A 27,656-nucleotide genomic window follows, 5' to 3' on the forward strand; every position below is an offset into this window, starting at 1 on the left:
CTTCTTTTAGCATAAGCATAATCCTTTGCGTTGGGCAAACCTGAAACAACTGCCGCACTCAATGCACTGCGATTTAAATTCATTTGTGATGCATCGTACCATTCTTTTGATTCTGCATCGTAACACTCGACGTACGGAATCGTAGCGGAACCTGTTTATTAAATAAAAATTTAAACTAAATCCGAAAAGAAAATGAGAGAGAGAGAGAGAGAGAAAGAGTGAAAATTCTCAGGACCATTAAATCCTCCGACTACAAATATCATATCGTCTAATATAACAGTTGCAAAATTACTTCTGGGACTAAACATTTCAGGTATTGGATGCCATTGTAAATCCGGTCCCATTGGATCAAGTTTTTCACCTGTTAAAAACAAAAATTTTAATCCTATATTTTCTTTACGAATTTTCGTTAAACAAACGAAAATTGTTTTTTTTTTTTTTTTTTTTTTTTTTTATACCTAACCTGTACTTAGTCGAGTGTAACCGTTAAAACCGCCTAATGCATAAATTGAATCTTTATATCCTATTAAACTAACACCAGATCTGGCACTGTTCATGCTTGCTATTAAAGTCCACTGATTTGTAAAAGGATCATAAACTTCGGCAGAACTTAACACTTCTTGTCCGTTAAATCCTCCAGCTATGTACATCTAAAAATAATTATATATATATATATTTTTATAAACTTGATTAAATAAAATGTAATCGAAAAAAAAAAAAAAAAAAATTTACTTTGTTGTTTAATGATGCTGCACTAGCATCCGATCTTTGTTTGTTCATAGAAGCAACCATTTCCCATTGATTTCTTTCGGGATCATATCTTTCGGCCGAACTCATACGAACTCTTCCATTGTAACCACCCATTGCATATATTAAACCGTCTAAACATAATTAAAACCTTCTTTTTTTTAACCGTACGGTAATTATTCAGATGATTCATTATCTTTCATATATCTTTACGTACTCATGGTCGCAACGCTAACGTAACATCTAGCATGATACATGCAAGCTCTTTCTTTCCAGACTCTGTGTATGGGATCAAATGACCGAACGGAATTAAAATGTTCGTTTCCATCGAAACCGCCAATCATGTAAATGATTTGGCCTAACGTACATAATCCGTGATAAGCTCTCGGTTGTAAATCCGTATCAACTGACAAAAACCACCTATCTGCTCTGCAAAAGAAATCAAATGTTGTGTCTTTTACTCTAAAACAACAACAAAATCTATCTATCTAACGAGTAGATGATGATCAAATATGTCGACATTATACCTCGTGTCGTAGGTTTCAACGAAATTCGTCGGACTTCCAGCACTCCAACCACCGACGGCAAATAAAACTTCGAAAGGAGTTCTCGGTCTCGCCAAAGAATGATTCATGTCAATGTCGGCATCAGAATTAAGAAATTCTAAAGCTGGTTCCAACACTCTAAGACATTTTTCGTCATTGGCAATGTAATTTATTTTTTTTAAATTTTCAACGAAATTAACGGATGTCAATCCGAACCTAATGCATGATAATAACTTTGGTAAAAAATATTTTCTCAAATCTAAATTTTTTTCCGTCCATTTTTGTATTGTTTCCCACAGGACTTCTTCGTTTCTAACGTTGAGTTCGTCGTGTTTTAAAAAATGTTGCAAATCTCCGACGTTAACATCACACAATTCCGGACTTTCTCTTGTTATCTTTTTAAAATGACTTAATATAAATTTTAAAGTTTCCGACGCGAGTTCGTGACACGAATATACTTTTGCAAACTGATAAATTCCTAAACAGTTATCTATTCTAAGTTCTTGTGATAAAAATAGACAACATATTTGTACGACACCGAGTACTCCATATTGATCGGCAATAGGTAAAAGCATTTCAACATTTTGAGCCGTCACCGCACACGTTCCAGTATATGCATAATCCAATATTAGCTCAATATATTCTCCAGGAATATTTTCCGTTATTATTTCGTTTGTATTTTTACCACCATTTAAATTTGTCGTAAATAATGCTTTAAAATAAGGACTTATGGCGGATAAAATTGCTCTGTGTACTTTATACTTTTTACCTTCCTCTGAAAAATAATAATAATAATAATAACACAATTTATACAAATATTTAATGTTTTCCCTTTTTTTTTATATATAATCGAACAATGAAATTTTTTTTTTCAAAAAATAAATAAAAGAAAATTTTAATTGACATCATACCAGATATTATGGTTCCGTCACATAATTCTTGATTTTGTCTTAGTTCTGTCCAAACTTGTGGAAAATCGGCAAATCGCAAGCAATAACACTTTTTGTGTTTAAACGGCACTTTTCTTTTAGTTAATTTTAATTTTGAACACAATGTTCGATTTCTTGAAGGAGATCTTTTCAGGTTCCGAAAATTACCTTCCATTTTAACATAAAAGGATTAAATCATTCATTCAGAATTTTTAATTGTCTAAGGCTACCAATAATGTTTATTTTTTTATTTACATTTACATAGTTTTTTGTTTTTAAAAATATTCCTTACCTCCTTTAACTTGGAAATGTGTAATTCTCGAATTTTTATTTATTTTTCATTTTCCTTCAATTATTATTTACTTTATTTACAATTTTATATTATTATTATTATTATTTAATTATTATATAATAATATAATTTTTTTCATTATTTAAATTCATTTCTTGTTAATTTTTTATTTTTATATCTTCATGGATGGGAATGACGATGACGATGTGTCTTCTCATCACTCGAATTTTATATTTATTTTAACTTTTCATCTACGGTAAAAAAATTTACAAAAAAAAATTAATTAATTAATAAAATTCACAATATTTTATAAATAATAAACACAAATCAAATCATTTTTTTAAATGAAAAATTAATTTATGAGAAATTTAAAGTATTTAAATAACTCATTGTTAAAATTTATTGAAACACTTATATATATTACTTTTACAATTGTTAATTATTATTAACTTTTCGTCCTTGAACTTAAATCTATGACCACTAAAACAAATAAAATTTATTTATTAAATCCGGTATGGAAACGCGGAGGAAATTGAAAAAAAAAAAAAAAAGAAATATTTTTTTTTGTCTGTAATGAATGAATCAATTTGACAATATACACAACTTCAATGTTTTAATTCGTTGAAAATTCTTATTATTATTATTATTTTACTCTTTTTCTCTCTCTCTCACTTTTTCAAGTTTGAACATTTAATACAAATTTCCCTTAAATATTCTTCTAATAAAAAGAAAATTGTTTTCTTCTATCTGAGTAGTTTGATTTTATCATCCGAAACCGATGCCGCCGTTTTATAATATTTTTCCATGACTTCAAAAAGTTCCTCGTGAAGCTAAAAGGAAAATTTAAAAAAAAACCAAAAAAAGTTTTTTAATATGGCGTCGTTTCTACATTTTCAAACCGAGAAAAAAATATTTAAAATAAAAAAACAGATTTAATCTCACTTCTTTGTATTCGCTATCCGTTTTCCCATGATTTTCCAGCTCCAATAAAATAAGATCGTAAATATTCAAAGGTAACCACGTTGTCGGCACGTGCGGAAGCATGGAATATTTTATGTTGAAATGATCTTTACCGTGACCGAGAACGGCTTTTGCATAATCTATGGCAAGTTGTGCGCTTTCTTCTAATCGTCCGTTGTCGAATAACAACCTCAACAATTCCGAAGGATTTCTCAACTGTAAACAAATTACAAACGGAATCCTTAACCGACATACTATTAACAAAAAAAAACCCAAACCATCTCTTGTATACCTTGTAAGAAGCTAATAACCAATGAGGAATAAAAACGCCCAATTGTAAAAGTTTGTACGTGATGGCTCTGTGAAGGCAACTACTTCCTTCTGCTTCGTACTTGTTTAAAAACGATTCCAAAAGTCTCCATGCCAAATTTGCTGCGGTGCCATCGCCTAATTCTACGGACAAGAAAAATTTTTAAATTCCTTTTTTTCCCCCCCCCAACTTTTTTTTGTTGGTTGTTCGTTATTCGATACCTACGAAAATCAAAGTAATACCTGTTATATCATTTTCCGTCAGCCATTCCCACGCTGAATTACACTGAGTTTCATCTAATCTAACGCAATTAGCTGCCAGACCGGATAAAACAGTTTCTGGCGATATGTCTAAAAAAAATCAGCATTTGAATAAATTTTGTTTTGTCTTCGAGAAATTTTTTTTTTAAAAAACACCACTCACTGAACATTTTGCATATTTCAAGGGCATCTTTATAAAATCCGACGTTGGTGAGAATTCCAATGACTTCGTACGGGCTCAAAACGGAAGAAACTTTATTTAAATTCTCTGGAGAAAATTTTAAAAGTCGTAACCTGGCTTTGCATAGAAAATATTCTTTTAAAATGTCATTTATTTCAAGGACTTCGACTTGTTTTTTCAAATGTCTGCTTAAATCCTGGAAAAATTCAAAGTTAAAAATTTTACATTTTGATGTGCGTGCACTCTCCTCTCCCTCTCTCTTTCCCAAATAAAAATTATTATTGGAAAATCGCATAAGGGTAAAATCCAAAGTCGTACCCGAGGAGAATCGGAAATGACAACGTCCATTTCTTCATTAAGAAAAGGTTTCACTATCCAAGCATCTTCTTTTTTGACTAAATTCAAACTGTTTATGGCAGCAATGTAACATTTGCATTGTTTTTCTAATATTTTAATGCACGTGTCTGTATTGTCGATGGATAACCTAAAAGCTTGTTCGTACATGACGCAAGCCGCTGAAAATGATAAATATTATAAAGGCGAATGAGTTTTCGATGAATTCAAAAGTGTAAAATGAGTTTAAGTAAGTACCGACCTTTTCTCATGCTTCCTTTCAACGTGTGAAAAGCGTAGAGAAAATTATAATAATCGTTATTTACAACGTCGAGAGATCTCGCTCTTCCCTCGATAATTCTTTCGAGATCATCTTGCATTCCAGAAAATGAAAAATTCATTAGAGTGTCCAACATTTTGGAATTGAATAATGACACGACTAATTGTCGCAGACAATCTTTTTTCCTGTCTCCATCAGGATTAGATACTAACGAATCGTAGGCTTCCTTATATTGTCCCAAATGAAGGTGATTTAAAAATACTATAGAATACAGCGTCGGAAGTTCCGGATCATTCTGATCCGCAAATTCAATGGCATATTTAGCTAAATTAATTATCAAATCGTACAGGTTTTGTTGCTCGAATAATTTTATAACCTGAAAACCCGAAAATTTGATTTATCACACACGAAAATTTTTTATTTAAAGCCTTCAAACTTGCAAATGATATTCCAAAAAAAATTACTTTGAGGTAATACATCACGGTGAGCCTTTCCCTGTTAAAAATGTCATTGACTTGCACAACTTTTTTCTTTAAAAAATCATCGACTCCGACCCCGTGTCCTGCCTTGTTAAACACATCGTAAGCTTTAAAATGTTCTCCAGAGTCAAGCAAAGAGCAACCCAATAAAAATTTTCCTGTAAAGCGAAACAGTCGAATAATAATAAATACTTTTTAAAAAAAAAATAAAAATTAAAAATTTTTTACAAGATACTCGTACTTACGAGTGTAACTATTTGAATGACACCAACGGCTCAGCAACCGAGTATATTCCTGAACGTGAAGATACTGTGAAGATGACAATAAAAATTCGGGAAATATCGTATTATTGCAAACAGGCCATTTGAAATTTAATTCCGTTAAGGAAAAAACTTTGAAAATTAACCGGAAAAGTTTGAATTAAAAAAAAAAAAAAAAAAAAAAAAACATTTTAAAAGGATACACAAGCTGAGAGAAAATATTTATGTAAGGTAGTAAGCTGTAGTGCCACAAACAAATCAAAGTGTGCGGAATTTCCCTTTTGGATAAGAGTAATCGAATAACGGTAGATCCGGCACTTTGCAAAAATAATTCGGCGATTGTTATATTTTTATTGTGGTACTGACTGCCACAATGAATCCAAGCATTCTTAATGAGTCCGTTAAGATTTAAAATGGAGGCACAATTTTCCCTTAAAAAAAGAAAAAAAAAATTGCAATAATGATAACAAGTAAAACAATAAGTGGAATCAGCAAAGATGTGATGGCTACTGAAAAATATAAAACATTTACAACGAATCCAATGATTGTGGCGGATGTATAGGAGTGTGAAACAACCAGACCAAAGTAAAATAACATTGAGTCAATATTGATGTCCTTTCTAAAATCCCATCTTCTAAACCTCCCGAAATTTTTTGCAAATCTACAAATTGTTGAAATGCACCAAGAGTCAACAGACGTTGAAATATTAAAAGACATCTGCACAATTCGTATTTGAAAAAAAAAAAAAAAAAAAAAAGTTCGCTCGTGAGTATTTACATGATTTTCGTTTTATTTACGCGACGCCATTACCAAATTACCGGACACTAATGATTTGTTGAAGGCTATTCGTCACAAAACTGACGGCGAATTGACTTCCGTATAAGTGACCCAAATGAATCAACCATTTCGTCTTTTCTATTTTATCGTATCCGTCGGGTAAATCAGGTTGACCGATGTCTAATAAATCCAAAAGCACAATCATTAACTCTTCGATATTATCTATTTGATCCACGTTAACCGCTACATTGTAAATAATGTCAAGATTTGAAAGCTACAAAAAATCATACTTTTTTTTTATTTTACACCCTACGATTTTGAAAAAACTAAAAAAAAAAAAAAATAAACTCACGGTATCTTCTTCTCCGGGATTTAAATCATTGCTAAAAAATTCATTCATGGCAGCTATGGGAGATTTTAAATGTTTTAAATTTTTATCGAAATTCATTTTCATCGAATAAGGCAAATTATCATCCAAATATAATAATATTTTAACTAATTTTAAAAGTTGCTTTGCACAACCAGGTGCTAAAAAAAAAAAAAAAAAAATTTGCGTTTTTTATTTTCAAATTTTATAAGCACTATTATTATGATTTAAGTGATCGCATTCTAAATGTACCTAAAAATTCTTTTTCGTGTTCAATTTCTTCGGCAGACAAACTGGCATTTAATGCAACAGCCTCCAATATATCCATTGGTCTTATTAACGAAACGTATAATTTTTTAATAATTACCACGCCGGAAGTAACAACGTCGACAACATCTGACCTGCTGAGTTCTTCAGATTCGTTTGATTCCGTATCATTTTCTTGATCCTGTCAAAGTTAAAAATTTGTTTTTTTTTTCGTTTAAGCATTATTATTATTGATAAAAAATTTACAAAGTAAAGTTATTGTGAAAAAACTTAAGATATCCTAACTTACCAAATCCATAAAGTTTTTATTTTTTCCATCCAATGTTTCATTTTTTTGAGGTATTTGATGAGCCAACAAAAGCAAACCAATGGGACGCGTTCCACTCTCGTAGTACTCGACACAACAGGAATAAAATTTTTGCCAACAACTGTTCGACAAAAAGAAATTAAATTTTTTACATAATTTTACTTAATAAACCATCGTAAATTTGCAGGTTTTTAATAAAAATTATTAAATGATTTTACTTGTTAAACATATCGATAACTTCTTCTTCAGAATAATCACGTTCTTCCAGTTCAGCATTGACTTGCGCATCAATCACAGCACAAACTCTTTCCTTAAGAACATGAGTAGGTAAACCGGTGTCAGTTATAATGTTTGATTTTCGATAAATCTGCAAAAATTGTTGACAATATTTAATATTATAATTAAAAAATTTTTAAACGTGTATTGAAATTTAACGTTAAAAAAAAAAAATTTAGTTTACACTTAATGCTTTATTTATCACTGATATTGGAAACCTTCCAGGTTGAAAAATAAAATCAATGTAATTTTGTTTTGCTTCCATTTCTTCATTTATGGGTATTTCCAAAGCATCCAAAGGATTTTCTAAAACACAAGACACCCAATTTCCGTTTCTGTAATAAGATACGCTGGCTTCACCGTGAGGAGACCGAAAAACTGCCCAAATATCTTCACTGTACGTAATAGCAAAGTCAATAACATCTTGATCCTGAAAATGATGAAAAATTTTAGTAAAAAAAAAAAGATGAAAACCGTTTGATAATTGAAATTGTAGCGGGAAATTCATACCTTTGGCATGAATGCTGAAAGAAACGGTTTTAAACTAAACGAACCGTTTTCAACATTCGGTTTTAATATTTGTATCGTAGAATGAGTTGAAAAACATAAAAGGATTCCAATAATAAAACTATTTGAATCTGGACCCTGAGCTTTTCTAATCATATGATCTTGAGCTAAAGTAATAAAACGATATTAGTATTTTATCCGGCGAAATAGTGAAAAATTTAATAAATTTCCAACATACTTCCTTGATTTCCAGATGGAGTAAAATCAGTAACTAAACTACAATATTTTTTCGACGTTGACCAAAGTTGAACGTTGCCGTCTTCACACAAGCAAAACAAATATGTCTCAGAGGCAATTTCTTGAAACAACATGCTAACAGCTATTTTTTCCTTATTATTTTTTCCTCTGCAATAAAAAATAAAATTACAGTTGAAGTCTTATAAAAATTGAAGAAATGTTAATAAAGCTTGACAGTACTATTGTTTATTGAAAATTCTAGAAAGTAAAAGAGATTTTTTACCTAAATGCCCGCGATATAAATCTAGGCATTATCAGAGCATCATTGTGCTGTTTTAATTCAGTAGAAGTAGAATTTCCAGTAATGGCATCTAATTTAATTAATAAAATCACGCCAGTATTGTAAGATAGGGCAAAAAAAAACTGCTGTTGGGAAATAGAAAGTCCTGTAGCACTTGTGCACGGGATAGGGGAATCAGCAACTGTAAAATAAAATAATAATAATCAAATTTAATAAAAAATTACATCAATTAATAATTTTCTTATTCGAATTGTGACTTTACCGGATGATGTGTTATTAATGACATAAAAGGATGCTGGATTTTTTGCATCATTACTAGTAGTCTCAGCAAATATACTTTTGGCACTGTATTCGATTCCCAACCTTGGAAATACATGTTCCTAAATAAATGTACTCACAATTAAAAAAGTATCCTTTACAAGGCATTTTCAATAAAATTTTGTTAATTTAAATTTTTTAAAGCAAATTAAAAATGATTATGAGATTACCTGACTATGAATAGAATCTGGATGTGGAAATGATAATCTATGAACTGATGATGCAGTGGCCACTAATATAACGACAGAGTTGAAAGCTTCATGTATAGTAATACCATCTAACACAGTTGTATTTACAAAACGGTATCTTATTCTATTTCCAATTAAATTAACATCAAGACTTTGCTCAACCAATTCTAATACTTCATGATGTATTCTCCAATAAATAAAACGATTTCTAGTGTAATACTTAGACTGATCTTTATATGAGTAACCGCCACTTCTTTCAGATACTTTAATATCTTGTAATGTGCTCTGTGTACCACCTTATAAAGATATAAAAATTAGTTTTCACTTTTTTCAAAATCAATTCGATGTCGTTTATAATAAAATTATTTAAGTTTAATTCCTTCAAATAACGTTAAAAAAAAAAATAACTTAACCTATAAAAAAAAAAATATAAATTTGCTATTACCGGTATTGAGAGTGAATTCTGTCCATTTTTCAACGGCCGTTTGATCAGGTATAATTTCTCGGTACCCTAAATTATATTCCATTTTTAACTTCAGTCATATATTTCGTTTTTAATACATTTTTCAAAGAAAAATTAACAGAATACACAAGCGCGAAGCTCGTTTGACATAGAGTTATTACATAAAACCCGGTTGAGAGTAATTTTAACCATAGAGTACAAATAAGTTATGTACAATTTAAATAAAACCGAACCGAAAAAAAATTTTTATTTATATAACATAACTATTTTTTTTTTCCTTCATTAGATTTATAAATTTTTCTTATGACTCTCAACTTAAGAAATTCATGAACATTTCGGGGCATAAAAATCCAAAATTCAATTGCATCATTTTTAAAAAATTATTCAAGTAAAATATTTAGAGAGAGATTTATGTATTTTACCATTAATTTTGTTTTTCAAATTAAAAAAAAGTTCTTTTAGCTGTTAAAAAAAAAAAAAAAAAATAAGAAAGAAATTTTAAAAAATTAATTCATTATCATTTTTAAGTTAAATTTTTTTTTAAGTTTGTTCCAAGTTATAAATAGTATACCGTCTATATAAACACGACATATGGAAGAAAAATCAGAGGATCTTCCAAAACACATGGGAAAATATAGGTAGCAGAATAAGTGATAAAATGTATAACGTTTCTGTGGGTCCTAGTAAAATTGTTGCCAAGACTAGAAGGGGTATTTATTAAAATTGTCTTGTTATTATTCATAGTATTATGTAATAAATAGTTAACAATATTAAATAATACTACATTTATCGATAATTATTTTTGTTTACTTTTTTATTATTATTATTATATTTATTATTTCTTTTAAGGCATATCACAGAATTTCGAAAGTTTTCAAAACCTTAGAAAACAGATTGATACTGACGAAAGGGAGGTTATGAAGTAAGTTTAATTATTCATTTTAACATTATAAAATAGGAAAATATTTAATAAAAAATTTTAATTATGTAATAGTTATCACAAGTTATAAGACTTTTAATTTATCTTTAATAAAAAAAAAAAAAAATCATTTTGTGTCCAGTTGTTTGTTTACAAAAATTTATTTATTTTTTTTGTAAATTAAAATTTTTTAAATAAATCATGTGATTTATTTAAATCAAAAATTAAAATTATTCTCTTTGCTATTCTATTTTATTAGAAAACAATTTGATCAAAGGTCAGTCAGTTCAATTAATAGGAAACATGATAACCAATTTAAATGTAAATGTTTTACATTAACTTTTATCAAAAAAAAATTTAATCGAATCATATTTTTATTATTTTAAAATTTAAAATAAATAAATAATTCTTATAATATTTATATTTTGACATCATTTACAAGACTCACAGTATATTTTTATTTTTTCAGTAGTCCAAAACCTGTTTTTCACACAAACAATAAAAAATTTAATTGTAGTAAGTTGCAAGAAGTTATATCGCCTCAACATGAAGAACTCATTAAATTTGTATCGGAATGTAAGTTATTAATAAAATTATAATTAAATAATAATAATAATTTTTCTTTGTTAAACACAAATCATTTATTTTCATAATTTCATTAACAGCATGGAGTAAGGTTTCTAAAGAATTAGAAACTGATAATGTTGAAAAATCGTCAGCATTTAGATGTAGTAAGTAGTTTGTATGTAAATAATATAAATAAACTTTTCTCTTTCGACTTTACCTATCAACTTATTATTTTGGCTTTAGGTAATTCTTCTACTTCTATTATTTACTATAAAGACACTGAACCTAACACATTCTTACAAAGTAAGTATTTTTATGTAACTTTTTTTTTTTTGTTTAATTACAATATTTACATTGTTTAATAATAATAATAATAATTTTTGTTTTAGATTTTAAACCGTTTGACTTGGAATCTTGGTGGGGTAAAAGATTATTTAATAATATTACAAAATCAATACCTTAATAAGGTATATTAATAAAAAAAAAAAAAAAACTGCTGTGACTGGCTATAAATAAATACTGGCAAGTTTTTTTTGTAAAAGATTAATGCCAGTAAAAAAAAAAAAAAAAAAAAAAAAAAAATAATTGAGTTGTTGTTATAGAAATTTTTGTTTTTTTTTTTTTTTTTTAAAATTTGTTATTTATATATAATTGTAATAAAAACAGTAGTTATCAAGTGAGAGAGAGAAAGAGAGAGAGAAAAAAAAAAAGATAAGAAAAATACTAAAAGTTTTTATTTGTAAAAAAAAAAAAAAAAAAAAAAAAAAAAAAAAGAAATTTTGTAAAAAAAAAAAAAAGGAAATCTTTAGAAATAATAAATTTGACATGTTTTAATGATTGTTGAAAATTATTTTATATATCTTTTAAATATGTTTTAAATCTAATGAAAAGAAAAAAAAAAAAAAAAAAGAAAGAAAATGTTTTTTTTTTTTTTGATGGTTTTTGTCTTGCAAAATGACCTATGAACCGATTTAAATTTTTTTTTTTTTTTTTGTTTTTTTTTTTTGTTTATTAATTAATTTATTTATTTACAATAACTTAAAAAAATTTATAATTATGAAAACTTAGCATAGAATGAATGAATGAATGAATGAATGAATGATTGAATGACTAAGTACTGTAATAAATAATAATAATAATAATTTTTCTATTTTTCTTGCTCTTTAAATTTTCGATATCTGGCTTTGTAAAATTTAATTATTTCTTCGTCGACTTCCAAATCACCCGTCAACGGAAGGAATCCCCAGGATAATTGACTGCCGCCACAAGAGGATCTACTCGTGTTTTCCGCTCTGTATTCAATTTCTTCTTCCGTAGCCGCATTCATTTCATTACTTATTTGTACTCCAACGCTAATAAATTTTTTAAATAGTCCCGAAGTGAAATAAGTATCGTTTTCTTTTTTTGTTATTCTAAAATCGAATGTTGCCGTGCTCGGTTTTAATCCTTTGTCAAAATACGTTGAATATAATTCTAAACTCTTTGCCGAAGTTCTCGTTGAACTTTTACAATTATCATTATTCGAATAAAGTTTTTCTAATTTTGTTTCATCCCTAGTAGACAAACTGTTTCTACTTAAACGTTTTTTAGAATATTTTATATTTAAATCCGAAACTTGACTGTCGAGCGAATCATTTCTCGACATATCCAAAACGCCATCAAAACTTGAAAATGTCTCCGATGATAAACCACCAAGTTCGGTTAATGTTTTCCTCCTTGATGAAGAACTTGAACTATCACATTTTTTACTTTTAATAATGTCTTCCGGATCTATAAATAAAAAAATAAATAATTTAAATTCGATACTCGGAAACGTTTTGATTTGACTTTATCCAAAATTGTATTTTTTATCTATTTATTGAAATCTTTAAAACTTTAAATAATATGAAATATATTTAAATGATAATTATCTTACTTGATAAATGATCCGTTGATTTCCATCTTTTAAACATTATATTTATTTTAGGTATTTCCATCATGATATTTTTTTTCCTATGGATTTTATCAAATTTATCTAAAAATCTTTGGCTATGAACATTATGTAAATTTGATTCTGTCCTTATTGGTTGCGGTGCATTTTTCATATATTCTAAAAAAAAAAAAAAAAATATATTATTATTATTTTAAAAAATATTTAATTAAACAATTTTTTTTTTTTTCTTTTCTTAAAAATTAACAACGTTTAATTATTTTTGAATATACAACGGTAAAAATTTATCATCTAGGGAAAATTTATTGAAAAACAAATTTTTTATATATTTTATTTTATTATATTTAAAATTTATGTGTAAAAAAAAAAAAAAAAAACATATATATATAAAATTTTAATATTATTTTATGGATTTTACAGTTCAAAAAATTAATTCGAACCATTACTTATCATCTTAATAAAATAATAATAATAATTTTATTAAATTAAAAAAAAAAATAATATAAAATAAAAAACCTGCTAAGAAAAGGCTATCTCCTGGTAAATTAATTATAAAAATTAATTTTTTAAACAAATTTAAAAATTCTTATATGTATATATATATAAATAAAAAATAATTAGTGAAAATAAATGAATAAATAAATAAGAAGTCAATCTACATAAATTTTAACTTATCAAATTATTTTAAATTAAATTAAAATATTTTTTTAACTAATTGGCGCGAAAATTTTTCTTTTTTTTTTCTATTTTTTACATACATTAATAGCATGTTTGAATGAATACACATATGTATATATTAAGTATTATTAATTAATTTTTATTAATTAATAAATTTTTTGTTTGCATAATTAATATTTTAATGCAAATTTTTTTTTGTTATAGGTAAAACGCGAGTTTATTTATTTTTTTTTTTTTTTGGATGTTTTACATAAATATTTTTATGTATTATTCTGATCTTGTTTCAAATTTAAAACTTTTTCTTCTTTTATCTTCTGACTTGCTCGAATCCGAACATGTAATGTCGATGCTACAAAAAACAGTAAGAGGGAGATGAAAAAAAAAAAAAAAAAATGAAGCCTTTTTTTTAATTAAAAACGAAATGGAAAAAAAAAAAAAAAATTCTTTGGCATTTCGTCTCCCTCTATAAAACCTCCCTAAAATTTTTTATTTTTAACTATTTAAAATAAATTTTAAGTAATTATAATAATAATAATAATAATAAATTATGACAAAAAAAATTTACCTATAAAACTTTCGGATTTTTTAATTTTTTCCTGTTTTTCATTTTCATTTTTTGGTTTTATTATTTCATTTCTCATCAAATTTAAACAATATTCTAATCTTTTGGCATTTGAAAATGGTAAACATTCCACTGTTCCTTTTTTAATAAAACTATTAACAAGTCTATTACATTTTTCTTTATCTTCTCTACACAGGTCACTGGTACTCTGTAATAATATTTCAAATAAAAATTACCTTACATGAAAAAAAAAAAATTTGCTGTATCATTATTTTTTAATGGAGATTTTAAAAAATTTGTTGTTTATGTTTGTTCATTAATAAAAAAAATTTAAATTTAATGAGAAAATTGAATATTACCACTTGTCCCCCTAATAATTTAATTTGTGATTTAAGTTTTCTATTTTCTTTTCTTAATTCTTCTATTTCTTTTATAGGATTAGACACTTCTACAGGTTTAACAGCATTTTTGATCAAAGCTATTCTTTCAGAGAATCTGCATGTTTGCAAAGATTCCTACAAGAAAAAAAATTATTATACTCAAAATATTTTTTTAAATATATTTTTTGAATTTTTATTAAAACAAATCAACTACCTCCATATCATTGACTGATAAACTAAATGTTGCTATCATTGATGTTATGCAATTTCCACCTAATGAGTTTCGCAAAAGAGCAGTCATTACGGAATTCCTGTAGGGAATGTGGACTCGACCTGGTTGACCAAGGGCTAATAAAACTTGTTCTAAATAATGCAACGATAAATTTATATATCGCGTCTCCCATGGATTAGCATTTGGACTTTTACATTTGCCCATTTTTTCAGATCTGAAATTCAAATGAAAATTCATTCGGTTATGCTTGAAAATTTTTTGGTAAAAAAAAAATTTTTTAAATACATTTTTGTTTACCCTGCTAAATCTACTAAATATAATACGGGTCTTAAAAGTAATTTATTTTCTTTAGAACTCGAAACTTCTAAGGTAATAGAAAATACAACGTGGGATCTTGAGGATTTTGGGTTACTTGATGTTTCCGCCATCATTTTATTTGCGTCTCCTCTTATAAGCAATTGAATAGCTTCGTAGGGGGATTTCACAGCATGGACGCTTAAATTACGAAACCTAGTCAATCCAGATCCATCTTCTATTACGTTAACGTGACTGAAATATTATAATTGAATATTGATAACGCACACACACACACACACATCCATCAAACTTATAATAAAATATTAAAATTAAATTTTACCTATAATTAGAATTAACATTATCATATCTTATCAAATCGTAAACGTGTTCATTATATATTTCACAATATGAAATAGATACAGTAGCATCGTCCTTTTTTAATTGAAATATTTGCTGAATAGCTCGTGGAATTATACCGGGATTTACCCATTTTTCAATATCCCCGGTCATGGTGTAAGTTTTTCCACTTCCTGTTTGACCATACGTAAATATGGTTCCATTGTAACCAGATAATACGCTGTAAATTGATTTATTATTATTATTATTATTATTAAAAATTAAAATTAAAGGTTGTAAAATTTTACAACTTACTTTTGAATCACAGGACTAGCTACTATGTCAAATACTTCTTCTTGTGAGGTGTTTTGATTAAATATTTTTTGAAACCTAAACAGTTTAGTATGAAACATTATTTTTCTTTTTCTATTTTTTCAATGAATAAATTTTTTTAAATTTAAAACTTTACCTAAAGGTTTTCTTCGCTGGTAACGGTTTAGAGATTGCAAAAGAAATATAATCTTTCATTATTGCCTTCGTGTATTTCGAATTCCTACAAATTATCAGAAATCGTTCAAAAAAAAAAATTTTAGTAAATTGTACAAGATATACACAAATTATACATTTTCGGTTAATTTTTAACCGAAAATAAATTTTAAAAAAATTCATGGATTGCAATTTAAAATATAATTTTGTAATTGACTTTTCTTTTTTTTTTTTTTTTTGAATTAAACGAAATTACAAAATTATTAAAAATTTATTAAAAAATTACCTTACTGAGAAAGTTTTTAGGAGTAGGTTTTATCCTCCCATAAACCGCTACCCTAACGCATGTCATAATTCATTTCAGAAATCATTTTTTTAAAAACTACGAATCGGTTGAAAATTTGAACCGAAATCTAAAAAAAAAAAAAATTTTTTTTTTTTTTTTTTGATTTAATTTTATTAATAAAAAAACGATTTTAAATAAATCGAAAATGAAAATTTATACTTTTTTTAATATTGTATCCTTGATATTTTCCTACCATACTTTAAACCTTGACACAACAAAGAGCAAGATAAATTGTTTACATATAATTTTTTTTACAAAAATTTTTCATATTATCATCAAATATCGAAAATATAAAACAAAAAATTTTTTTTAAATGTTTGGCCAACCTAAACAAATCACAAAATAAATTTTTATTTTCAAGTACAAGGGAGAAATGTCAGATAATGTTTTTTATATATATTTTTTTTTTTTACTTTTTTTTTTTTTTTGAATTTATTTTTATTTTTGCGAAATATAAATTTAATATAAAATTTAAATTTAAAAAATTTTTCAAACTCAAACGTTTAATTAAACTTCTTTTAAAATAAATAATTAAAATGGTTTGAAATTTAAATATGATGATGATAATTAGTGCGTAAGGTTTTGTTATGGACTTTTCAAATTTTTTTTTTTTTTTTTCATTTCAAAAGTTGGCAAGCCGTGAATTAATATTTTAACTTGTGTAGAAATTTATGAAAATTTTATAGTGAAATGTTTTAATAATTTAGTTTTAATAATTAAGTTTTAAGTGTTTTTTCACATGCAAAACTGCAGGTAAATATTATTTAATTATGTTTTCATTTGAATTTATGATTTATACAAATTCATAATCGAAACTGAAACCATTTTGAAATTTTGAATGCGCCCAAAGGTAAAATGTCGTTACTATACTTGAAATATCTAAAGATAAATACTTGTTACGAAATATCTAAGGAAAATCAAATATATGTAACACGGTAAAATTAATTTATAGTAAATAATAATTAATATTATGAATACTTAATATATTTGGCAAAATTTAATTTGTAACTATTACAATTTAAAAAATTGTATAGGGAATAAAGGTAAAATGGAGAGGCAGGTAAAATAAAAGTAAGAAAAAATTTTTAACAAAAATTTTATATTAAAAACGCGTATATCAAAATGACCAAAAAAAAATATGTAAATAATTAAAATTATTATCGTTTAAAAAATATATAAGTACATTTTAACAAATAATATTTGTTTTAAATATTTATATTAGTAGTTTATACAAATTTGATTCAATGTTCTACATTCGCTAATTTAAAAACGTAGCCGTCACAAAAAAAAAAAAAAAAAATTAAAGAAAACACAGAGCGGTAAGAAAGCGTGTATTGTTTTTTTATAAAAAAAATTTTTTTTTTTTTTTGTTTTAACGTAAAATCTAATATCACAATTTCACATATTTTTTTTTTAATACTTTCTTAAAATTTAATTTTGTTTCCATCTCCGGTTTTTTTTTTTTTTTTTTCTAAGCCTTTTTCACGTTGTGAAGAAGCTAAAATACTTAGAGCTTAGACAGACCTTGGTTGGACAACTGAAAATGAAGAGAAAAATTTTTAAAGTTTTCTTGTTCATTAACATTGAAATTATTTAAATGAAATACTTACAGTGGGGTCTGTTTTCTTCAATGTTGGCATCAGCCATCGGTGGTTTCAACTCTTCAGTTTTGACATCAACCTCAGGCACTGGAAATGCTTTCATGGATTTTTGAGCTGGTTTTAAAGCTTTGCTTCCTGGAAGTTGAAAAATGTCAAAAATAGATGATGGAAGATCCATAAATCTTCCTTCTCTGTTGTTAGCAATGTCATCATTTTCTTTATTTTTTTCCATGTGTGGAGCTACGGATGAAGCTTCTTCTTCGGTTTCACTGTTTTTTTCAGTTTTAGCATCAAAAACGGAAAAAATTTCGGATTCTTTCATTGCTTGTGGAATTGGGAAAACTCGTGCTCCACGTCCTTGTCCATTTGGAAGAAATGCTTGCTCTTCGAATGGAGATTGTTCATTTGCTTCTGGTTCTTTTTCTTGTTGTTCGACTTTGAAAATTTGTTGATCTTGTGCATCGGCAGGAATAGGAATCGGATGTTCGTTATCTCTGTCGAAAATTTCAACGCGTTCAACTTTAGCTTCGACCATGCTTTTTTCATTTTCCATATCTTCATTTTCATTTTTTTCTTCTAATGGAGAATTTTGAGATTCATCATCAAGAGGTGAACCTGGTTCTTTTCTAATAACTTCGAATTTTTTAAAGAAGGGAAGTCCTAATGGTCCCATCAATCCCATTGGTTTGTTTTCAATTCTTTCGATTTTGATATCAACTGGGATTGGGAATGGATTGTTTCTGTTCATTAAAGGACGGATTCCCTTAAAAATCATGTCTAAAATGGCATTTATTGGAATAGGAAATGGTCTTGGTGGCATTTTTTCAATTTTAATTTCTGGAGTATCGATATTTTTAGATTCTGAGTTAGGAGCCAAAGGAATAATTGGGGTATCTTCTTCGAAATCTTCCTTTTCTAACTTGATGGGAATAATTTTGGTGATTTCCGTTATGATAGGCAAATGATTTTCTCTCACTTCTTCGGAATCAATCATATCCGGAAATCTAATTTTTCTACCGTTGTCCACTGGTCTTCTTTCAAAATTCAATGGGAAAACTTTTGGTAATTCAGGCATCAAAGTGTTAACCATTGGTTCTCTTCTTTGACCTCTTGGTCTAACATCTACAGTTATTGGGCGAAAATTTCTATTTTCTTCAATGAAATTTGGTTCGCGGTTTTCAACATTGTTTTGAAAGGATGGATTAACTGGTGGTGGCATGGAAAACGGTTCTCGAGGTTCTTGACCCATTGGTCCCGGCATTCTAAGCACTCCTGGATCTCTGACTTCAACTGGAAGGGGTCTGGTTTGTTGGTTTTGTTGTGGTAAAAATGGCATTGGCGGTTCGGTGAATCGTGGTTCTTCTTGTTTGAAATTCTAAATAAATAATATGTAATTATTTAAACAATAAAATTAACAACAAGAAAATTTTTTTTTTTTTCTCCATAATAATTACATTTGTGAAACTCACCTCTGCGTGAAATTGTTGGGCTTGTGGAGGTAACAAGTGATGAACGGGAACTGGTTCTTCTTTTATTTGTGGCTCAGCTCTGATAGGCAAATGAGTGATTTGCATTCTAGAAATAGGTATGTCATTCACAGCCATTGGATTAATAGGCATACGATGGTGTTGAACGTGATTGAGTGGTACTCTATTTTGATTGATTCTGATTTCCTTAAGAGGAATAATTTCAGGTGGAGCAGGAACATTCATTGGTCGATTATTAAAGAATTGTGGTTGTGGTTGAGGAACAAAAAGTTTTTGGGGAAGCAAAATTTGTTGTGGTTCAGGTCTGGGTTGTTGCTGCAAAAATATTGGCTGTTGTTGTTGTTGTTGTAATTGTTGTTGTTGTTGCTGTTCTTGTTGTAATAACATTTGTTGCTGTCTTTGACGTTGTTGTTCAGCCATCAATATTTGATGAAAGATTTGAAGAGGAGGTTGTGGTCTAAATTGAGGAATACTTTGAATTGGAATTTGTTGAATTGGTTGTTGTTGTTGTTGTGGCAATTCTACAGGACGGAATGGAATGTGTTGAATTTGAATTGGTTGTACTGGAGTTTGGGGTACTGGAATTCGTTGGATGGGATTTTGTTGAATTGGGATTTGTTGAATTGGAATTTGTTGAATTGGGATTTGTTGAATTGGAATTTGTTGGACTTGTTGAATTGGGATTTGTTGGACTTGTTGAACTGGGATGTGTTGCATTTGTTGAACTGGAATTTGTTGCATTTGTTGAACTGGAATTTGTTGCATTTGTTGAACTGGAATTTGTTGTATTGGAACTTGTTGAAGTTGAATATGTGGGAGAATGCTGTTTAATGGAATTATTTGTGGAAGTTGTTGAACTTTGTTGAGAAGATGATTTGGCAAGGGAAATATAATCGGTTGCAAATCTTCAACCTGTAATAAATTAATAATAATAATAAAAAAATGCATTTTACTTTTATTTAGAGTTAATCGATAAATGCAAAAGTTATGAAATGAGAAAAATTTATGAAATTGTTTTTAAAATTCTGATTACTCAATTCCCTGCAATTATTAAATTTGTCAACATTTATGTCAGTCAGTTATGACACAAATTTTTATTGTTTTTACCTGACTGTCATTTTCATTTTCATTTAATCTTTCTTCATTGTCTTGTTCTTTCTTTTCGTTTTCATCGCCTTTGCAAATGACAATTACTTGTTCACCAGTTAAATGTTGAAGTCTTGGTGGAGTGGTAACATTTAAACCAAATGGGAAATTATCCGATGGAAGATTTAAAGACATTGGTGCATGATCAACCAATTCTTCATTTCTTCTTTTTTCAACAACACAATTAACATTACCCTTTATGTTCTTTTGCATGAGGATCTACATAAAAAAAAAAAAAAAAATTTAATTTTTAAAAAATAAAATCATTGAAATTTCATAACAAAAAAAAAAAAAAAACATAAAAAACATTTGTTATTTCGTACATTAACGACTTCATCCAAATCCAAAACATTTTTTTCATTTGATTTTTCGGCAAAATTTGATGAAGGTGGTGGTGGGGGTGGAATTAAACCTTCTTCATTATCTTGAGGGAAAATTTTTTCCGTAACTTTTTCGTAACTCGAAGAATTTTGATTTTCATCTGAACCATCATTTTTCGATATATCTTGTTCGATTGAATTATGTTGTTGTTCGGATAATTCTTTACTGGCCACAAGATGTTCGTAACTCGGATGCAAATCATCCAAAAGCTCCTGAAAATTATTTTAAAAAAAAAAAACAAATCATGAAATATCGTGTGAAAAATTTTTATGATCTCGAACAAACAAACAAACAAACAAACAAAATTTTTTTTCAAATCGGTACCATCGATAATTATGTTGAAACTGTTAAAACGATAAATAATCTCTTTTTTTTTAAATTATCGCATGTAAATTAATTGTGTAAATTTTTTCGTTTCTTTCTTTTCTTTTGATAAAATCAAAAATTAAAGAAAAAACGTTAATCGTATTTTTAAGTGTTTCATTTAAGGTTCATTGACTTCTTTTCACTTCAGCACTTTCTCTTTCATTTTTCTTTTTTTATTATGCTTAATTTTTTAAAATATCTTCTTTAACATCATTTTTTTTCCTCCATGTATATTTATTTAACGGCAAACATTTTAAATTAATTCTTTTGTGTTTTTATTGTACATAAAAAAAAACATTCGAATCATTTTTACATTATTAAAATAATAATAATAATAATAATTTTTTCTTTTATTGCTATTGCGAAAATTATTTTTATTATTATTATTTCTTTTTTTGTTAAATCTTTTATCATTATTTATTTTTTATTTAGTTATAAAACGTCAGGTGAAATTTTTTTTTTTGCTTTTTTGTTTTTTAATTACCGTAATTAACTTTCCATTCTCTCACGTGAGACATTCATTAATAATAATAATAATTTTTTAAATAAATAAATAAATAAAATGAAGTAAAAAAAAAATTATTATCATTTTATCATATATGTTCGTGATAGTGAAATTTTTCATTTTTCATCATCATTATTTTTATTATTATTATTATTACTATTATTATTATTTAAATTTAAATTTTTCTTTTGGTAAAAAAAAAAAAAAAAAATAAATCTTAATAATTTTTATTTTTAAGATTAAATCTTACAAAATCATATATTTTTAAGAAAAAAAAAAAAATGGCGTTACGTAATAATTTTTTTTTTTGTCGAATACCTGAACGCGCTTCTTTTCCCTTTCTCTTCCAAAAAAAAAAAAAATTGGAACTAGTTTTAATATTAAAAAAAAAAAAACTCTGATGGAAACAATTTTTTTTTTTTTGTTAATTAATTATAATATTTAACATTTTGTTGTTGTTGTTGTTGTTGTTGTCGTAATTGAAATTTGAGTAACAACAACAACAACAAAATCCTTGAATTCAATATTTTTTTTTTCATCTATTTATCGATTTTAAATATCATGTTATTTTATTTATAAATTTAATGTTTTTTATTTTCGAAATCTAATAATTATCATTATTATACTTTTTGTTAATAATTAATGGCGTCGTCTAAGTGTAACTAAATGTTAATAATTATTGTCTTCCTTTTTTGTTAAAAAAGTACAGTTGCCTTGAGGGTTTGGACACGTTTTATGATTGCTTTCATTACGAAGACCATCCATCCATATTTAAATAGGTTATACCATATGTCATTACCATAATTGACAAAAAACAAAAAACAAAAAAAATTTTGTAACGTTTAACGAACAATCACTTATTTCCTTTATTTCTATTGTTATTAATTGCAAAACCGTTTTTGTTTTTTCTTTTCTTTTTGTAACCATTATTATTATTATTAAAATGCATGTTCATTTTTTTTTTAAACTCATTTTTCATAAAAATCAATATTTTCCCCTTTTTCGTGAAAAAAAAAATTTCTAATGAGTGTTCTTTCATTTTAAAACATAATAATAATAATAATAATGAATAGTTATGAAAAAAACGTGAAAATTTATTCGAGTTTCATCATCATTATCATTTGCAAAAAAAAAAACATTGTCGGAAATGAAACTTGATTAGGGCGAAAAAACATTTGGGAAAGAAAAAAAAAAAGGGGTGGGAAGGTTTATAAATTTAAAAAAAAAAAAAAAACAGGTTGAGGTACAAATTAATAATAATAATTATTATTATTATTTATTTAGTTTGTACGATTAAATGGATTACATAAAACATTTTCACGAATGTTAAAAATAATTTGTTAATTAATTGTGTTATATTTATGACGAGATTGTTGTGTAACGTAAAAAAAAATTATATTATTTGTTATGGTTCGATATATGTAAATTTTTTTTTTTTAAATAACCTATTAACTAATAATCATTTAAATAATTTTACGTAATAGCTTATAATAATAATAATTATTATTATTAATTAACCGTTGCAAATTATTCTTCACCCGTTTCGGACTAGGAGCCATTTTTTTTTTTTTTTTTTTTGTTTATTTCTTAAAAATAACAAACAAACGAAAAGTTTTATAAATTTTTAAAAATTCGAGAAAGTTTTACGTAAAAAACATAAAAAAAAAATGATGATTTACGTAAAATATTTATTAAAATGAAATTGGTTTTTGCTAAAAGGCAAACGCGAAAAGGTTAATCATCATCATCATCATCATAATCTAAAATTTTTCTTCTTTTTTTTTTCCCACAGTTTCTCTTCGTTTAAATTACCTTCGGCACTGAAAATTTCTAAGGATTCTATCAATTTGGTTTTTTTATTATACGGACAAAAGAGAAGGAGATGGAAAAAAATTAATTCGAAGGTAATGATAATTATTTACATATATTCTATCTTCTTCTTTCAACTTATAGAATAAAACGTAAATAAATTAATTTGTCAAAAAAAAAAAAAAAAAATGAAAATGACAGTCATTGTTTTAATGGTTGTTACATTAAGACACAATAACAAAAAGTAGTTTTTTTCATAATGATTTATTATCATTATTCAAATGATTAAGCAATAATAATAATAATAATAATAAAAACGTATTATTAATTAATTCGTACATAATAGTTTTTTTTTTTTTAAAGAAAAAATCATTATAAAATAATTTTTATTTATTTTTTAATTTAAGTAAAAAATGAATTCTCTCTCTCTCTATCTCTCTCTAACAATTTTAAGCTTATTATTATTATTATTATTATTTATTTAATTTTTTTTTTTTTGTCCATTAATTGTAAGAAGAGAAGAAGCCCAAGGACTTTGAATGTTAATTTTTATATATATATATTTGTACATTAGGACGCGTATTTATTCACGTACGAATGTATTTACCGGTTGCTTAATGGATTTACATTATTATTATTATTATTATTAATAGTATTTACTTACAAAGTGTAAGATTGAATATTTACCAGATGCTTTCGGGTCGAAATGATTGTTGAGAAACAAACGCACGCGCACGCACACACGCATTTAAAATTAAATAATTTTTTTTCTCTCTCTCTCTCTCTCTCTCCATTAAATTTATTAATTTTTTTCATCGCCATTTTTTCATTATTTTATGCTATACGAAATCGTTACAAATTGCAAAAAAGAAAAATAATAATAGTGTGTTATTATTATTATTATTTGATACCATATACGGAGGTTGAAATCTTATTATTATTATTATTACTGTAATAGTTGTGTACAGGTTGCAATTGGAGGACAAACGTGTGGAATTAGAATTAATTTTTTTCGTTTCGTAAATGTTAATTTTTTTTTCACCCTCCCCCCCCCTTCATCGAATTCGAATTTAAAATATTACTATATTAATTAATTTAGAAATCCGTGATTTGCAATTTAAAATAAATAAACGGCCATATTGAAAAAAAAAAATTCTAAACGAAATCAATGTCAAAACGAACGAAAAAAAAAAGAAAAACTTTCTAAAATTTTTTTTTCTTTTTCTTTTTTTTGTTAATAATCGTGAATTTTTTTTCCGTTTCGCAAAAACTCAAGATCCGTGTGAGAAAATGTATTGTAGGAAATCAACCTTGCAAATCAAAGAGAGAGAGAGAGAAAGATAAATAAATAAAAATTATTATTATTATTATTATCATTTTTTCAAGTTGTTGTTTTCACCATCATAAATATTTATTTCTCGCTACTTGAATTTAATGTAACACATCCTTTGTGATAGTTTAAATTAAAACTTTCCCCCCAATAAATACCATTATTATTATCATTATCATTATTATCATTATTATTATTATTATTATTATTATTATTATTATTATTATTATTATTATTATTATTATTATTATTATTTATTACCATTATTTGGATTTTAACAAAATAAATTGACCTTGACGAATAAGTTATTTAAAAAAAAAAATTTCGTTTCGTTTTGTTTTACATTGCAATTGTTGTTGTTGTTTTTTCGTAGAAAATCATTTATTTATATATTATTATTTATTACGTAAGGATTGTGAATGACTGACTGAATGAATGATTGAATGATTGAATGAGGGGCAAAACACGTTTTACGAATTTTATATTAAAAAAAAAAAAAAAATTTACATAACGTCGCCAAACGATTATTAAAAAAAAAAAAAAAAAAAACTTTCGTGTATTAAACGCGCGTATATAATTAATCTTTTTTTTTTTTTTAAAGTAATTAGCATTTTAAAAAAATTTTCTCAGAGAAATTTTTGGCGGTTTTAAAAAAAAAAAAAAAAAAAATTTTTTTTTCTCTCTTTTTGATAATAATAATAATTGTCTACGTTTAAAATACGTAGAAAAGAAAAAAAGAGAAAAAAAAAAATTTTTTTTTTTTAAATCAAAAAAGAGTTTAAAGAGTTACGAAGTTATTTCAATCGATCATAACTTTCTATCTATATTTGATAAACGCGGATATATATATATATATATAAACATCGAAATAAAAATTATTATTATTATTATTATCACATCAACGTGAATCTTCTTTTCCCATTTTTACGTTACGTAATGTATCCAGGTACAAAATAATAGACATTTATACGAGTTTTACTTCAACACGGCTTAAAAGATTGCGTGCATGGTTTTACGGTTTTTTGGCGGAGAAAGCAATTATTATTATTATTTATTTATTACTTTTTCCTATTTTTAAGTTGAAAAGGTTAGATTCGATTCGTTTAACGAAAAGGGCATTTAAATGGCGGCTTTAAGACAAAAAAAAAAAAAAAAACATGAGAAAATTGTAAATAATAGTAGGAAGGATTTAATTTATTAAAAAACGAGAAAAGAGAGAGATGTATAGAAAATGATAAAAGAGAGAGTGAGAGAGAAGTTTTACAAAAAAACCCAACATGTAAAATCCTCAATTTCTAAATACATAAAACGTTAATTATTTTGAGACACACGCACACGCACTTACATAAAGGAAAAAAAAAATGAATTTATCGAGAAACATAATTTTATTATCATTATTTATAAAATGAAAAATGAGAATTTACAAAACCGGAAACTGACAAAATTTTATTACTTAAAGGAAAAAAGTAAAAATCGAGGCAATCGGGTTAACTTACCCCCGTAAGGAGGGAATGGTAAAGGGAAAGTTAATATAAATATCATGTGTAAATACATACAATGATTTTTTTTTATATGAATAAATTTATATTTAATTAATTCAATTTGTTGTTGTTGTTGTTGTTGGAAAAAAGAAACAAAAAATTAAAAATTTATGATTTAACCTTAAAAAACAATGAACGAATATATTTTTTTTTTACATTTATATTATAAAAGCGTGAGCAATCAGGTATGTTTTAATGGTACACGAATACGTTTTGTTTTTCTTCGTACAAAAGTTCAAAACCCCCCAAAACACGTTTTTAACACACAATCATCGTTTGAAATTGTTTTTTTTTTTCAGAATACAGAAAAAAAAACCTGAAACCTGAAAAAATAAAATTTTATTTAAAACGTGCTGAAACCGGTTGTTGTACCAAACGTACCACGATTAAGTATGTGGGGTGGGGGTGGGGGGAAAATACACCCGAAATCATTTTTTTACAAAGGTGGTAATTTTATAAGAAACGTAACGTTTTTTTTTTTTTTTTTAAATTGTTCGATACCGCCATTTTTCTCGCGTAGGTATATACAACTAAATTTTTAATATTTGATATTGCTGACGTCACAAAAAAGGTGTAAATAAGTGAAAATTTTTTTTTTTTTTAAAACTTTAGTTTACGCGAATACAGTTAAGCGTTAATAAAACAACCGTGAATTTATTCTCTGTTAGGTGGGGCGGAGGGGGGGAGGGGGAATAAAGAAATATTGTCAAATTGTGGTAAAAGTTTTTTTTTTTTTTTAAAAGAATAACAAACGAGTAGGTCGTAGTATGTGGGAGTTATAAAAAATGGTAATTTTCTCTCTCTCTCTCTCTGAGATAAAACGCTCTAAATATTTTTCTTTCTACTCTCATTATTAAATAAATAAAAATTATTGACATTAAAAACATTTTTTTTTCGTGTCGTCAGAACAAAAAAAAACAAGTACAATAAAGTAGTAAAGTTTAAATTAAAGGAAATTAATGATAATTAACAAATGATATTCTAACGCCACGACCGAATTTTATGCCAAATTCTCCAAATAATAATTTTTTCGATTACGAAAATAAATTTCGAATTTGGCAAGGGTTTAAATCACGTTGAATCCGCGCCACGTAGGATAAATACGTATTAAAGATATAAATTATTAAAATCCCGCTTATTTTTTCCATAGAGTAATATATTATATAGAGTAATT

The 27,656-nt window shown here is 26.3% G+C and overlaps 3 protein-coding genes across 3 annotated transcripts in view; all 3 read right to left on the reverse strand.

Annotated features, from left to right (window-relative positions):
* Phum_PHUM010760 (uncharacterized protein) overlaps positions 1-2,396 on the reverse strand; it is a gene marked incomplete at both ends in the record, with an annotated part of 2,595 nt that extends 199 nt beyond the window's left edge. The window contains 7 exons of the mRNA XM_002422709.1: positions 1-151; positions 236-361; positions 464-650; positions 733-881; positions 965-1,176; positions 1,275-2,067; positions 2,204-2,396. Coding sequence (XP_002422754.1) covers positions 1-151; positions 236-361; positions 464-650; positions 733-881; positions 965-1,176; positions 1,275-2,067; positions 2,204-2,396 — 1,811 coding nt within the window. The remainder of the gene's footprint in view (positions 152-235; positions 362-463; positions 651-732; positions 882-964; positions 1,177-1,274; positions 2,068-2,203) is intronic.
* Positions 2,397-3,255: 859 nt separating this feature from the next.
* Positions 3,256-9,647, reverse strand: Phum_PHUM010870 (uncharacterized protein; the record flags this gene model as incomplete). The annotated part of the gene is made up of 24 exons (XM_002422710.1): positions 3,256-3,342; positions 3,455-3,688; positions 3,765-3,925; positions 4,025-4,132; positions 4,206-4,408; positions 4,449-4,480; positions 4,542-4,738; positions 4,819-5,212; positions 5,301-5,473; positions 5,561-5,707; positions 5,831-6,006; positions 6,110-6,292; positions 6,394-6,626; positions 6,705-6,880; positions 6,972-7,130; positions 7,371-7,414; positions 7,512-7,660; positions 7,754-7,999; positions 8,080-8,224; positions 8,311-8,481; positions 8,597-8,795; positions 8,877-8,994; positions 9,103-9,416; positions 9,566-9,647. The coding sequence occupies 24 exons, from the start codon at positions 9,645-9,647 to the stop codon at positions 3,256-3,258; spliced, it is 4,131 nt and encodes a 1,376-aa protein (XP_002422755.1).
* Positions 9,648-13,937: 4,290 nt separating this feature from the next.
* Positions 13,938-16,012, reverse strand: Phum_PHUM010880 (krp3, putative; the record flags this gene model as incomplete). Its single annotated transcript, XM_002422711.1, has 8 exons — positions 13,938-14,026; positions 14,243-14,447; positions 14,599-14,754; positions 14,834-15,065; positions 15,149-15,400; positions 15,489-15,725; positions 15,800-15,874; positions 15,954-16,012. 8 exons carry the CDS (start codon positions 16,010-16,012, stop codon positions 13,938-13,940), a joined length of 1,305 nt encoding a protein of 434 aa, XP_002422756.1.
* Between the last annotated feature and the right edge of the window lie 11,644 nt (positions 16,013-27,656).

This window comes from Pediculus humanus, genomic scaffold, assembly GCF_000006295.1.
Source record: "Pediculus humanus corporis 1103172107369 genomic scaffold, whole genome shotgun sequence".
Taxonomy (NCBI): Eukaryota; Metazoa; Arthropoda; class Insecta; order Psocodea; family Pediculidae; genus Pediculus; species Pediculus humanus.